The sequence below is a fragment of the Rhododendron vialii genome, chromosome 2a (assembly GCF_030253575.1).
Source record: "Rhododendron vialii isolate Sample 1 chromosome 2a, ASM3025357v1".
Classification (NCBI taxonomy): Eukaryota; Viridiplantae; Streptophyta; class Magnoliopsida; order Ericales; family Ericaceae; genus Rhododendron; species Rhododendron vialii.
In genome coordinates this window covers 19,853,179-19,869,049 of record NC_080558.1, presented here as the reverse complement: position 1 = coordinate 19,869,049, position 15,871 = coordinate 19,853,179, and the positions used below count along the sequence as shown (strand labels likewise).

The 15,871-nt window shown below is 37.3% G+C and overlaps 2 protein-coding genes across 2 annotated transcripts; both read left to right on the top strand.

Moving 5' to 3' along the window:
• Window positions 1–4,220: 4,220 nt before the first annotated feature.
• Window positions 4,221–5,602, top strand: LOC131317286 (uncharacterized). The gene is made up of 6 exons (XM_058346845.1): window positions 4,221–4,523; window positions 4,607–4,668; window positions 4,782–5,079; window positions 5,160–5,257; window positions 5,348–5,404; window positions 5,495–5,602. Exons 1-6 carry the CDS (start codon window positions 4,505–4,507, stop codon window positions 5,600–5,602), a joined length of 642 nt encoding a protein of 213 aa, XP_058202828.1. The 5' UTR covers window positions 4,221–4,504.
• A 3,341-nt stretch (window positions 5,603–8,943) lies between these two features.
• Window positions 8,944–15,871, top strand: LOC131317285 (uncharacterized). The gene is made up of 5 exons (XM_058346844.1): window positions 8,944–8,974; window positions 9,065–9,088; window positions 9,158–10,059; window positions 13,185–14,353; window positions 14,425–15,871. The coding sequence occupies exons 1-5, from the start codon at window positions 8,944–8,946 to the stop codon at window positions 15,869–15,871; spliced, it is 3,573 nt and encodes a 1,190-aa protein (XP_058202827.1).

The following is a 15,871-nucleotide window of genomic DNA, read 5'->3' as shown; positions in this document are numbered from 1 at the left end:
CTCTGGCGTGCTAGTTGGGTTTAATTTATAAGGACAAAATTCACTTTGAACCCACAGGGTTATCGCTATGTGCGGATATCTCTCTCATGATTCAAAAGTGAGCACGTAATCTATCCGTAGTTTCTAAAAGGGGTTCAGTGCTTATGCCATTAATGAAAAGGATGAAATGTCTAATATGCCCTTGTATATATATAACTATACACACACCCATCTCAGAGAATCACCACCGCTAAATGCCGTCACCATCTACCAACAATCTCATCACCAACTTGTTCTACAAAGATGCTACATGCACAACGGTTGTGTAAAACATCAAACACAACCAATCTTCATCCGTTCATTGTTGTAATAAATGGTCAAGATTCCTTTAAACTTTTTCTTGGAAGAGTTAAACTTTTTATTGGAAAAGTTTTTTTAAAATCTAGAGCGTCCAAACACATATGAACGGTCAGAATTGGTTACACAACACACACAACGGTTGTGTGAGTATCATTTCCGCTTATTCTATGTTGATTGCACTGGTGGGCCGAGTTGAGGCGTGGTCTGTACGAAGAAGTAAACTATTCAATGATTGACTTCAGTGTTGGCCCCAACATTTGAGTTGTCCAAACCCAATCTCGTATTTTGTAATCCACTTACTATTAAGTCATACAAAATAAAAAAAATACAAGTTCAAAAAAAAAAATCAAAGTTACATTGTTCCTTATACTTGAATAACATTAAAATGTAATCCCAGTTATAGTGCTTTATGATTAACAAAGAAAATAACTTTTCCTTGCATTTTTTGAAGCAAATTTGTCAATTGAATCGTCGTACTTTATTTATTCAAGAAAATGTAATCCCAGTTATCGTGCTTTATTATATATGTTCGTTAAATCAAAAATTTTCAACAAAATAATTTGATTTTTGTAATATTGTAGATTGAGAGAAAAATAGGAAGACTGAGAGAAAAATAGGAAGACGTAGAACAAAAATGAAGAAATAAAGAAAAAACAAAAATAGGTAGAATAAAATAAAGGGGAAAAATAGAAAGAGGTAGGAAAAAAAGGGAAAAAAAGAAGAAGTGTGTATGCGGGGTGGGGGTTGGTGGGTGGGGGCGCTGGGAACTCAACGTGGCCCATCCAGAGCCTTGGAAACACGTTGTAGCCACAACACAAAGAAAAGTAGAAAACAGTTGTTGCTAGTTAAGAGAAACTTTTTTATATTTACACCGTACTTTACAAGTTAACAATTGTTTTTAGTATGTCTTTTACGGGTATTAATTATCAAAATACGTCATGGGCCGTCATTTTTTTTTTTTTGGTTGCCCAAGCCCTCTCACTCTTGGGCCAGCCCTGATAGCCTTTCCGGGTGAATTTCTGGATCCGTTTCAGTAGAATTAAGTACAAAAAAAAAGAGAGGAATTACTTGGAAACGACGGTGGACAATTTTTTTTACTAGACCGATAATGATTCTGATTTGCAATCACCGATCTCCAAAACGAAAAAGGAAGAAGTAATTAAAGATGAAGAAGATGGACCCCCACCTGGTTTGCAATCAAACCCTCTCAAAAAACCATAAGAAATTGAAAAAAAGAAGAAGAAGAAGATGGACCTCCCCCTCGTGGGCAACTGATTCCGGCGAGTCCGCCACGGTAAGTTGAGGATCTGACTGGGTGGCGGTGGCAGCGTTGGGTGCCATTTGGATTTGTGGTGATGCTTAAGGTTTGCCGGAGACTTCGGAGTTCGCCGGAAAAAATTGTGTAAACATGTGGTGGGCGGAAGAAATTGGAAAGATTATAAGGAAGAAATTGGGAAGATTATAAAGAAGAGAGAGAGAGAGAGAGAGAGAGAGAGAGAGAGAGAGTGTGTGAATTTTTGTAGACATTTGAGGGCAAAATGGTCCTAAATCTATATATTTTCACTGCTTCACACGCTTGTAAGGTGCGTGTATAACACTTCACGTTAAAATGGACGGAAAATGATCTATTTACTCATTTTTACAAATCACGGATATATTATATGGTCACTTTTGAACCATGAGGGGATATTCGCACATAGCGATAATCACATTGGTCAAAGTGGACTTTGTCCAATTTATAATGTGTGACCATTGACTTGGATTCATGACGTCATGAAACATGCGTTTAGATTCTCTTTGAGGTGACGTAAAATGAGACCTACCATAGTTTACTTATTATGTTCCTATTCTTGTGTTTCTCGTCCTTTTTCAATGGGATAAAAAAATAATTATAACTTTTAATTGATAATACTATTTATATGTAATATGAATCTTATTTGATATATTTTAATGAGCTGTTTTAAACGATATTTTCAAAATTACCTAAAAAATTATAGATTGCAAGATATAATTAATTGAAAAGTGACACGGACTCCCAAAATGAACTAAAGAATGAAAACGGATGAAGTATTTATTTCACGAGCCGTTCATTTGTAGACCTTGAAAATAGAAGTCATTCATGAAAAAAGCAGGTTGATCGTAAAGAGTTGTTTGATTATATCCTACCTCTCTTTAAGAAGATCACGTTTGGGGGGATTTCCGCTTGTCATTTTTGGTCCAATTTGGACAATTGTATCTCTCAGTGTATGGCTATTGTCGGTTTGATGAGTTGGGTATAATCGGCATTTTGGTTTACGCATGTGGTGGGTAACTTTATGCATGTAGTGGCTTACGTGTCTTCATTGTGAGGTGATGGTTTACGTGTCTTCGTTGTGAGGTGAGGGACTGTGGCTAATGTGAAGGGTTTTTGTAAGGTTGGTGGGCTGCTTACAGAGAGTGGCTTTTCTCTTCTGTGCTTTGAGCAGTTACCTGTTTCTTCTGTCGGATTTTTGGCGTGGAATTTAGCTTGGTTTTTTGGCTGTTTGCTTTGGTGTTTTGGGTCGATCGTTGGTGCTCGGCAAGAACCAGGTATTCCTTATGATTTGGATGGTGTATTTTGCTTGTTCTGCCGTGCAGTGCTCTGTTCTTGGGAGTTTGTGAGCTTTTAATTTTTATGTTTGAGTTTTAGGTGTGGATTTATACGGAATTTCGAGTTCTTATTTTCTGTTTTCTTTTCCGTCTGGCTTTGGTGCTGCATGTGTGCTTTTGTGGTGCATGTTGTTTTTTTAGTTTTCGCTCTTTGAAGTTAAAATTCCGGAGTTATTTTTGGTTGCATGTTTACTTTTTCCCTTAGAGTTCGAAGTAGGAATAGGGATATACAAGTATATACTCGAAACTGATAGTGATTGTCTCCGACTGAAAGCTGATGCTCTTTGAACAAAAGCTTGATTTGTTCTCCCAGGAATAAGAATATACAGACATATGCGTGAAACTAATGGTGCTTAACTGGAAACTAATGCTCTTTGACCAAGAATTTCATTCCTTTTCCCATATCATAGACTTATTTTTTGTTGCATGTTTGGTTTTGTCCTTGAATTGTGATTGGAGACTAATGCTCTTTGCGCAAAAGCTTCATTGCTTGTGCTATATCATAGACGTATTTCTCCGATATCATGGAGCTATTTTTCGCTGCATATTTGGTTTCCTCCTTGGATTTGAAAATTCGCAGCCTGCTCAAGTAAAATAAGAGTATGCAGAAGTGGAGCTTAGAGATGTCCTTTTTTAAACAAATGCAGTGGTATGGTTCTCCGTGTTCCATTTCGCCTGTGGGATTTTTATATATAGAATTTTGCCGGTGGGATTTACATTCGTGCTGCAACTGTGCTTTTGTGGTGCATGTTGTTTTTTTAGTTTTCGCTCTTTGAAGTTAAAATTCCCGAGTTATTCTTGGTTGCATGTTTGCCTTTTCCCCTAGAATTCGAAGTAGGAATAGGGATATACAAGTATATACTCGAAATTGATGATAATGTTGTACGACTGAAAGCTGATGCTCTTTGAACAAAAGCTTCATTCCTTCTCCCAGGAATAGGAGACATATGCGTGAAACTAATGGTGCTTAACTGGAAACCAATGCTCTTTGACCAAGAATTTCATTCTTTTTCCCATATCATAGACTTATTTTTGGTTGCATGTTTGGTTTTCTCCTTGAATTGTCATTGGAGACTAATGCTCTTTGGGCAAAAGCCTTATTGCTTGTGCGATATGATAGATGTATTTCTCCGATATCTTGGAGCTATTTTCTGCTGCATATTTGGTTTCCTCCTTGGATTTGAAAATTCCCAGCCTGCTCAAATAGAATAAGAGTATGCAGAGGTGGAGCTTAGAGATGTCTTTTTTAAACAAATGCAGTGGTATGGTTCTCCGTGTTCCATTTCGCCGGTAGGTGCATGTGAAGCATCGAAATCCTCAGGCTGTCCATGGAGGGTTTTATTGTCTTCTTCCAATTCAAGGCCGAAGGGTGATCGCTGTTGTTGCACGGTATCGACGCCCTGGACAGTTGGAGTATAAAGCATTCAGTATTTTTGTGCGCGAATATGCAGAGATATTGGGTTTGGGTGAGAATTTGATATGGGCTGTACGCGATGATTTAGTTAAATGGTTGGATGCTCTTGTGCATAATTCATTTATGCGCTACAGTGCTGCAGGTATTAATTTACTTCAGTATATAGGAAGCATTATGATACAATTTACAGATACATGATCCTCATTTTGCTTTTCTATTTTGTAGGTGTCGAACGGTGTTGGTATATCAAGCACATGTCTCAGCTCTATGTGTTTGCACCAACTATGGTGTGACTATTTAGTTTATGCTTACTGTTACTGTTGGAAGTAACTCGTTGCATTCATATGTTGTTATTCCTATGCTGTGAGTCCTTAAAAATATATTATTTTTTGTTGTGTAGCTATTGCCTCAAGGTTTGCGTGCTTCTTTCGAAGGCATTGGTAGGACTACTTGGATTTTGATAAGACATGGATGTAAAGCTTGGCCTATTCAAGTTGTGGATGGTGTGATGCGGAATGGTTGGCATGAGTTCCGTACGGCCCATGCCAGGACAACTAATTACATGTACAGGCTTATTTTAGCATGTCAGCGGAGATGGATTTTCAATGCAATAATTCTTGATCAAAATGATCTTGAAGTCTCGTATGATTGGACAATGTTACTAAATGAACATTGGCGTGAATTCCATGCTCTTCAGGGTAAATAATTTGAAATATACAAGTAATATTTATTAATTTCTTCAGATTAATATTAATGCTGTTATTATTTATAAAATCAGGTCATATTGTGACTGCTTGTCTGCCATCGACAATTCAACAAAATCTCCTGCTCATGAAGTCTGGATATTGGTGCATGCCACAAACGAATAATCTTCTGGTATGCTTCAAGTGTTTATGCTTATTAGTGACTTTTATTGCATATATTATAGACTTAATCCTGCTGTAATAAAATGAATGTATTGTGCAGGACTTTCAGGGTAGGCTTCAGACTGTGCTTGACGATCTAAATCTGGAGGTTATTTCAGTTTGAATGGGAAAGAGAACTTGGTCCATATCTGTTGACAATGGACATCTGAATGGTGCTATGTTTAATCAGCTTTTGGATGCTCTGTAGCTTCAACTCTATGATTATGTGTTCATTACTATGTTACCAAATCTTGACGTTAGAGTTGTCATCCTTGATACTGCAAATGATAGGGAGAGGATTTATGACTGGCTTTAGTTTGCAGTTTATTTTGTCTGCTTTTGGGATGTTGTGCAAGGAAGGCTGAAGAATGCTTACATGATCATGCTTTTTCTAGAAGACATAGCAGTGCTATCTTATTTTCCTGCTGTCATTTTGGTTCCATTTTGTATTATCATGAATCTGCGCTTGTGGATTCTGATAGTTTATGTTAGCTATGTCTTCGCTGTTTGAATGTAAAGGGTAAAGAGAAGTCATCAGCCTCAACTGTATGATTCTGTATTAATTACTATGTTAGCAGATGTTGAACTTGAACTGGTCATTCTCGATGCTACCACTGATAAAGAAAGAATCTGCAAATCGTTTTGGCATACACTGAATGCATTTTGTAGATTTGGCTTGTGGAATATTTGCTGCTAGCTGATTCACTGCCAGATTATGAACAATGTATTCGTTAATTCTTGTTTCTGCAGTTATGAATGGTTTCTGGTTTTGGCAAATACTGAATGCATTCTGTAGATTTGGCTAGAATGCTAACTAATTCAGTGACAGATTATGAACAATGTATTCCCTAATTCTTCTTTCTGCAGTTATGAATGCTTTCTGCACTTTTATCATATTAGTGAAAACTGTAGTCTGAACAATTATGGATTCTTTGCTGCACTTTTCCTTGGGATCAGTTGGCCAAAAGCCACAATAAACTAATCCATGTATTTTCATGCCTAAGGAAAAGCTAAAGAGAAGGAATGTATGATTTTCCAATTAATCTCTTTTATGCTCATACCTAAAAAGAAAACATTTGTTGCTTTTTTCCATAAAAGCCAAGACAATACACTAAATCCTTTGTTCCTTCTTCCACTTAAGCAGAGGCTACGTTTTCTATAGCTGCAGAATTTACTGCACTGATTTGTAATCTCGGAAAATCAAGATTATTTGCTCAACTTAATTTTAGCGAATGATATAGTTGCTCTTAACTAATTTATGTGTTTTTGATACCAGACAAAGATTGGAAATCACTGTTTTTCTTCTACTACTTAGCCATCAATCAATGATGTGTTTTCTAGCTAGGAGTCTTGCGTATCAGTCACTCCACAGCCTTAACCTCCACTATCTACTTAAACCCTTTCTTACTCCACTGCCTTAACCTCCACTGCTTTAACCTCCACTATCTACTTAAACCCCTTAGAGATTTTGCCACCTCTTTACTTTGCAACTTAAACCTCCACTTTGTAACCCCACTACTTAAAATTGACAAGGACAGCACAGTCACATTATCAAGACAAACTTTGGTTACTCCGTATAAACAAAAGCATCACTTAACTGCTTTCTAAATCTGCTGCACATGCCTTTATTTTATTCCTAAAAAAAACTGCTGAGTGTGAGCTTTAGGCCATGCAATTGCACAGTGGTGAAATACTTAGCAGCAAGAACTACTTCTCTTGCACTTTTATTGCCATGACTTTATTGTAAAAAAGCTCTGGATTTCCCCTTGTTGCTAATCTATCAGTTTGATCTGTCATCTTCTCTTTTTGGGTTTTCAGAGCTCTAGAAGCTTTGACTGTCTGGTATATCTACTCTTTTGTCATTTCTATTTACATTCATTCCTGGTACGTAATGTCTATAGACTCTTATTCTTTTGCTCCTTTATTTTCCAGCTAATCATGTTCTTTACTTCTATTAAAACACAATTTTGGTACATTCAGATAGCATCCCATTATGTTATGTATTCCTGGCTTCTGTTACTGCAGAGATCGTCTTCAACTTTTGTAGTTTTACTTGCATGCTTTTACTGTCAAAAGGTCCTGCATGAGCTCATCTCCTCTACTTTTCTTTGCATATTTCTAACAGAGCTTTTGCCAACTGATTTCCCTAACTTTTCATCATGATTTTGCTCTGTAGCTTTGGTTTAGTATTTTCTTTTCTTGCATGAGTATTATCAAGATTTTGTGTAAAGTTAGGTATTCCTACACTCAGCAAAATACTTAAGCTAATTTACCTCTTTCTCCCTTAGTGCATCTTCATCATGACCAAGAAAAAACTGAAAAGAAGGAATATATGATTTTACAACTGAAGTTTCCCCAAAAAATTCACATTACCTTCACCCCTCACAGTAAACACACATAATCCATTACATGCACAAAGTTTGCTACCACATGCAAAAGGTAGGATACTCATTATACAAAAAGTAGCTAGAACCCTTTAGTATTACTTACTCCACTGTTTTAACCTGCACTATCCACTCAAACCTGTTAAACTTTGCTACTTTTTGAGCCTGCCACTTAAACTTCTACTTTGTAAGCCCAAGTAGCTTTCGTTTGTTCGTAAACAAAAACATTATTTTGTCACCTCTTTCTCCCTTAGTGCATCTTCATCATGGCCAGGAAAAAACTGAAAAGAAGGAATATATGATTTTCCAACTGAAGTTTCCCAAAAAAATTCACATTAGCTTCACCCCTCACAGTAAACACACATAATCCATTAGATGCACAAAGTTTGCCACCACATGCAAAAAGTAGGATACTCATTATACAAAAAGTAGCTAGAACCCTTTAGTATTACTTACTCCACTGTCTTAACCTGCACTATCTACTTAAACCAGTTAAACTTTGCTACTTTTTTAGCCTGCCACTTAAACTTCTACTTTGTAAGCCCAAGTAGCTTTCGTTTCTTCGTAAACAAAAGCATTGCTTTGTCACTTTGTAAATCTGCTGCACACAACTTTATTGACAATAGCCGTTGTTCCTCCTGCACTTTCATTTGCATCCCTTTACTGTAGCATATTTTGTTACTCAATACATGAGATTCATTGATATGTTTTCCATTCACATCATCCATGTTCATAATTTCTCTTACGACATATATTCATATATATATATATATATATATATATATATGTCTAAGCAAGAAAACAGATACTACTAACTTGAATGACATACTAATCTAATGACACTCTTAATATCTTCATAGTGACTAAACGAAAATGTCTGAGAACAAGCGTCGAAGAATTCCATATTGTCAGTTATCACAAGAAGAAAAGGACAGAATAAATGCCCGGAGAAGAGCTTTATATGCCGAAAAAAAATACAAAAGAGAAAATAGCCTCTTCCCAGTTGAGATACAAGAACAAGTTAGTGCAGAGGAAAACATCCAATTAAGCCTAGGTTATAGCTCTATAGCAGAACTCTCTTATAATGACGAAGAGACTCCTAATGATCATAGTGTTATCCATATCACTCCTACAGGTATATTACGCTTCCTACCTATTCACAACTTTGTGAGGAGGTTTCCCAACGAAATCTCAAATCTATTTTATCTTTCATTATTGACTTTTGAAAAGTAATATTGAAAGTAACTGGTTATGCTTAATAGGTTCTTCCGCAATGCCATCAAGTTCGAGAAACGATGATGAATGTACGCTATCTAACAATTTCCCCTATTTTATTTTATTTAGAAAACATTCATAAAACAAAACTTAATATTTTCTCTTTGAATTTTGTATAGGTATGCTCTATGATATCTCCATAGGTATGACCCTAAACGCTCACTACATTCGTGTATAAGATGCTATTAGTGATACATAAAATTTAAATATAGGTGTAGCAATGGACACTTTCACTCCAACTCCAACTGTACCACAGCAAGCTATACCAATGGAACCATACAAGCTACCATCCGTACTCGATTGTAAGCATTGTGGCGCCAAAAGATTTCCATATGAAACGCCCAAGTTTTGTTGCTCAGGAGGCGAGGTTCACCTTTACCCAATTACTATTCCAGCTGAGCTTCAACAGTTGTATTCTGGTTTAGGGGCAGACTCAGCCCATTTCCTACAGTACGTGAAGCCCTATAATGAGATTTTCGCATTTACATCCATGGGCGTACATCTGGACCCTGTATATGCGAAACGAACTAATGGGATTTACACATTCAGAGCACAAGGACAGATCTATCATTTCATTGATAGTCTTTATCCTTCTGAGGAAATGCCATCATATCTCCAGCTATATTTCTATGATACACAAAAAGAAATAGAACTTAGAATGGGTGATAAGGATAAATTGCAGCCACATATTATCTCAGGCCTGATTAATACATTAAGGGCTAATCCATATTCTCAGTTTTCCCGGAGTCTTTCTGATTTGCCAAATATCGATGAATGTCAAATTATATTAAGAGCAAATCCTACAACTGAAGACTCGACTGCTTTACCACCAACTGTATCGCAAGTAGTTGCTATCTGGATAGAAGATGAAGATGCCACAGAATTACGAGAACATGACATAATTGTTCGCAAACAAGAAGATGGTCATAGTCAAAAAATCAGTTATTACTATGGCTGTTATGATCCTCTCCAGTATCCACTTCTGTTCCCATCTGGTGAAGCCGGATGGCATCAAGGAATCAAGAAAGTTAAAGCATCAAATACCATGAAACTTTGCTTAGGCCAAGGCAAAGTACTGCCAAACCAATTAGCAACAGCAGAGGAGTTAATAACTGTAACAACTCCGATTTTTCGTTCAATAAAAATCTCGTTGTTATTTGAAATTTCTTAATTTCTCTTAATTGCTCGTTGATTTTTCTTACTTGATTCCTTGTTGTTTGTATATAAGCAATCGAACGCCTTATTATCATAATCCTCGACTAGAAACCCTAATCGCACTTTGGACCCTCAAGGATCGTTTCTTGACTTATATGCCCTACTTAGCAAGCCTAGTTAGCTTCTAACCGGCTCGATGGAGTAACCAAACTAGGAAGTCACCTAGTTACTTACCCCTAACCGTAGATGGACCGTTTTGCCCATCTTGAACCTTTTGAACCTTTTTGAACCCTAGACTAGAAATGGTTTAATTGTTTTCTTTTATTGTTTTAGTTTTATTCTTTATCCATTGGACGATAAATGTTAGGGGAATTATTACCCATTGGATAAAAGAAACCCATTACTTTATATTAAAAGGATTTTTGAAAGATTTAAACAAAGTACTATGATTGACATTTATAATTATTTTGAAAAGTACTTTTCGATTAAATTACTAATAAAAGTACCCAAGTAACTATGGACCATTGGATAATAACCATTAGGGTAATCTTTACCCATTGGACGAAAGCCTTTTCTTTATTTTATTTGGTAAGTACATATATATATATCACATGTGTATTTTCAAAAAGGACATGTAGTCTTTTCCAAAAACTTAATTTAGTATTTAAAGTACCCGTACCTTATTATCCTTTGGATAATAACCGTTAGGAATTCTATTAACCATTGGGTAATAGGCTCATCTTTCAACCAAAGTACTTAACCCATTAAAATAATATTTTGTTAAGATTCCCGGGAGTACAAAAGTACATTATTATATTAATTAAAGTACTCGTACCTTTTAATTGTTTATTGGGGAAATCTTGACCCTTTAAAGACTAAATTGCCCTTTTGTACAAAAGTACCTATTGTTTAATTGTATTCTTACATGTTAGTACATACATATATATACATATACAGCTAGTACATGGGAGAGAGGAAGAGAGAGGGGAGAGAGAGCCGTGAGGGAGAGAGAGGGGAGAGGCCGAGAGAGAGAAAGAGGGAGAGGGAGAGAGAGAGAAGGAAAGAAGAAGGAAGGAGAAGAAAGATGGGACTTGTACTTGGTGATTCTTCATCTTTTCAAAAATTGAAGATGTATATCTTCCATATCTTCCTCCATTGTCCTCCTTTGTACCAATTTCATTTGTTTAAACCAAGAATCTTGTACCCATGTCTCCTCCATTGCAACATATCTTCCAAAAATCCCATCCAAGGACTAACATAGCCATGCAAGCCTACCAATTTAGCTTCCAAACCTTTCAATCAAACCTTGACATGTGAAATAAAGTGTGACATAGAGAGAGAGAGAGAGGGGCCGGCCAAGAGGGAGAGAGGGAGAGCCTTTGCCTATAAATAGAAGCTCACTCCAAGCTTAAACTCACACCTCAAACCATTGCTCTCACTTCTCTCTAGAAATTCCAAAAGGTCTTGCTTTCAAAATTCTAGTTTTCTAGTGTTCTTGAGAGAAACCACCAAACCACCTCCCAAAACCACCGTTAGATCTTTTTAAAGTAACTTAGTTAAGTTAGGAAGTTGTTTCTAGGAAGAGAAAGTACAACTCTCTTCCTTTCGAAGCAAACCGACGCCGTTACGCCGCCGAAATCCAAAACCGACGACCGAATCTTCTTAGCCGACTACTACCGCCAAGAAGCAAGGTAGAATATTCTTATCGTCCACCCCAAATATAGTGTAGGAATTCCTTATCCCTATTCCTAAGTATAAAGTAGTTTTGTATCATAACTCTAAAATAAGTTCATTTGAAAGTAACTTTGATCATTAAGCTTATGTAGATAAGGTTATCTTTGTTTAAGAATGTATGAAATGCATGTTGTTTGTTATTAAGTGATTTAAGCATGTCACGTAGTTTGAAATGTATGATCTTGTTAGATTGAATAATACAAGGAATGATATCGTATGTGAAAAGTCCCACCGCGGAGTCTATGCATGAGAAACGAGACACGGAAATCAAGGAAGTAGAAACATGACACTTAGGTTGTGGTTTATGAAAAGGGCATGTTTTGAAAAGTGTGAAATGTTTTGGAAACCACAAAGTGGCCGGACGTTGTAGCCCTTTGTGTGGTGTGTGTTTTGTGTGCCAATGGGAGACCGGGACGGCGGAACCATTGTGAGGATACTCGGGAGTCCGGAACGGCGGAACCGAGGTTGGGTGTGTGCTTGGTTATCCGCGTTACGGAGCCAATGCAATGTGTGCCAATGGGAGCCCGGGACGGCGGAACCATTGTGAGGATACTCGGGAGTCCGGAATGGCGGAACCGAGGTTGGATGTGTTAAAAATTGAGTTTTTGAAAAGGTGATATGTTTATGAAATGTGGAAAATGTTGACACGGTCTACGAGGAGTCACGTAGGAGAAACTCACAAATCTTGGACACCAACGTCGATGGTTTATCGTATACGAATGTGTTGTTGTTAGATGAGCATGCTATGTGGAAATCTTTGACTATATGTTGTATTGTTATAAGTTAAGGGTTAGAGGGTTTGGTTTATTCTATAGAGCGTTTAAGCTCACGGTGTTGCCTTTTGGTGACCCTGACTTATTATATTGGTGGCGACGCCGGTATAATATGTCAGACCTCATAGATGAACAGGGTGAACTTTACACCTTGGAGGCATTTGGAGCTGAAGAGCTAGCCCGGATGGAAGAACAAGCGGAGCAGTAGTTAGGAACCTTAGTTTCCTTCCGTTTGTAATAAAAGTACTTCTTTTAAGTTTTTGTAATAAAGAGCCAGACTCGGCTTTTATTTCAATAAAATATTTTATTTAACGTACCCAAAATTCGGGGCGTTACAATAACTACGGAAACAACTGGTAAATCTCATGACTTGCTCTACTGTTTTACTTTAGTATACTATGAAAAAACAGATATGTTAAACTTATGCATCGACTAAATTCATGCTCTTTGTTTAGTTCGGCAGGAAAACGCTCGCAAGAGCAATATGATTTCAGCTCGAGAATTCTACGCTTACAGACTCCAAATCAGAAGCAACACTAACTCGATTTTGTTAGAATCTGCACGTCTTCTCCAATAGTTCACAGTTGATATGTACGTTAAAATTGAGACATCAAGGTTAGATTATTTCAAAAATAAACAAGAGGAGATTCGAGCTGATTTATATCAAGGAATTGTTGATAGCATTGGTCAAAGCGAATCTGATCCTTCTAAGATAGGCAAGCGAATTGTGCTCCCAGGTTCTTTTATAGGAGGACCAAGGGACATGCGCAAGCGATACCTAGATGCAATGACATTAGTAGAAAGATATGGCAAACCTGATCTCTTCCTTACAATGACATGCAATCCAAATTGGCAAGAGATCAAGAATGAAATGAAGCCACATGAAGAAGCTCAAAACAGGCCTGACTTACTATCAAGAGTATTCAGAAGTAAACTGGAACATTTGCAAAGAGAAATAGTAAAAAAACAACTGTTTGGTCCTATTGCTGTATATACATTTGTAGTTGAATTCCAAAAGAGAGGTTTGCCACATGTACATATGCTGCTGATACTTAAAAAGTCATTCAAGCTTAACACAGTTGCAAAGATCGATGCATTCATCTCAGCTGAAATACCAGATAAAGAGAAGTATCCACATTTATATGCAATGGTTCTAAAGCATATGATGCATGGGCCGTGTGGAAAGCTAGATATGACTAAGGTCTGCATGCAGAAAGGAAAGTGTAGGAACAACTATCCAAGAAGCTTCTGTGCAGAAACAACTATCGATGCAGATGGTTATTCAATATATAGAAGGCAAGCAATTGGTGAACAAGTTCAGATTCGAGGCCATATGCTTGACAACAGGTGGGTTGTTCCATATAATCCTTATTTATTGGCTACATTTGACTGCCATATTAATGTTGAGGTTTGCTCTACTATTAAAGCAGTCAAATATCTATACCAATACATATACAAGGGGCATGACAAGATTATTTACCGCCTAGCTACTTCAAAATTTCTAGAAAACATTAACGAGATCCAGCAATTTCAAATCGCAAGATGGATATCGCCACCTGAAGCAGTTTGGCGAATATTTCGATTTTCGCTTCATGAAATGCGACCAGCCGTTATCAGTTTGCAGTTGCACTTGGAGGGCTATCAATTGATACCACTCAAGAAAGACTCAAATCTGCAAAATATCGTAGATAATGAGTTCTTATCCAGAACAATGCTTACTCAATTTTTCTGGATGAATGCATACAAGTATACAACAAGAAAGCAAAAGCATTGAAATTACTATACAAAGATTTCCCACAACACTTCGTGTGGAACAGCCCATCAAGATCATGGACAGAGCGAAAACAGCAAGAAGTTGTTGGCCGAATCATCACAGCAAATCCTAGCGAAGGCGAAAGATATTATCTTCGGCTACTGCTTACTTATATTCCAGCGCCTACATCATATGCATATCTCAGAACAGTAAATGGCGTCACCTTTGAATCATATAGAGAAGCAGCAATCAGTCATGGTCTACTAGAAGACGACAAAAGTAACGAAAAATGCATGGAAGAAGCATCTACATATCGAATGCCATTCTCATTGAGGCAACTATTCTCCACCATTCTTGTTTATTATGCTCCAGTGAATCCATTAGAGTTATTCTTTAGATTCGAAGACGATATGGTTGAAGACTATATCTCCATACAGAAAATTAGCAAAGATACTGTGAGGCAAATTCTACTCCAAACATTAAACACAGAGCTTGAGTCTATGGGCAAAAATCTAAATCATTTTCAATTGTCTCAGCTTATTACTTCAGATTCAATGAAGAAAGCAACACCTAGGGAAGTAGAAGATGAAATGAACATCCCTATATCAGAGGATGATCTGAAGAGCCCAGACTTATTAAATGATGAGCAGCTAATTGCTTACAATGACATATTGGATGTTGTTTTTCATAAGAAGCCCAAATGCTTCTTCATTGATGGGCCTGGAGGTACTGGAAAGACATTTCTTTATCGAGCTCTACTTGCAGCAGTTCGTTCGCAGCATCAAATTGCATTGGCAACAGCCAGCTTTGGAGTTGCCGCATCAATTCTGCCGAATGGAAAAACCACACATTCTCGCTTCAAAATCCCAATTAATTGTGAAGGCAAACTCTGCTGTGGCATATCAAAGCAATCTGGCCTAGCTACTCTCATCAAGGAAACCGCACTTATTATTTGGGATGAAGCATCAATGGCAAAAAAAGAATCAATTGAAGCATTAGATTACCTCTTGCGAGATCTTACAGATAACGACACATTATTTGGAGGAAAAGTTGTGGTTCTAGGAGGCGATTTTAGGCAAGTATTACCCGTCATTCCAAAAGGAACCAGGCATGATTGCATTAATGCAAGTATAGTGAGATCATATATATGGCAATCACTAATCAAGTTCAAGCTCACACAAAATATGCGTGCAAGGATTGATCCAGCATTCAGTGCATACATTCTGCGAGTCGGAAATGGTCTAGAAATGGAAAATGAAGCCGGAAAAATCAAACTGCCTACATCATTAGTCCTGCAACCAACCTCAACAACCCCATCTTTAGATCAGTTAATCCAATTTGTATTGCCATCCTTCCATATTAGCACATTCGACCCACTCTCTTTGACTGACTCAGCCATCCTTACCCCCAAAAACAAAGCCGTCGATGAAATCAATGAGATATTGCTTTCGAAATTCCCAGGCAAAGAGCACACCTACTTGAGTTTTGATGAAACAACTGATCCGACTTAA

Coding starts and splice junctions, on each gene's coding strand:
- LOC131317286 (XM_058346845.1), top strand. Junction 4,669..4,781: donor ATGTGTTTGCACCAACTATG/GTGTGACTATTT, acceptor TTTGTTGTGTAG/CTATTGCCTCAAGGTTTGCG. Junction 5,405..5,494: donor TAAATCTGGAGGTTATTTCA/GTTTGAATGGGA, acceptor GATGCTCTGTAG/CTTCAACTCTATGATTATGT.
- LOC131317285 (XM_058346844.1), top strand. CDS start 8,944: ATGCCATCAAGTTCGAGAAACGATGATGAAT. Junction 10,060..13,184: donor CAGCAGAGGAGTTAATAACT/GTAACAACTCCG, acceptor CTTCTCCAATAG/TTCACAGTTGATATGTACGT. Junction 14,354..14,424: donor TTCTGGATGAATGCATACAA/GTATACAACAAG, acceptor CGTGTGGAACAG/CCCATCAAGATCATGGACAG.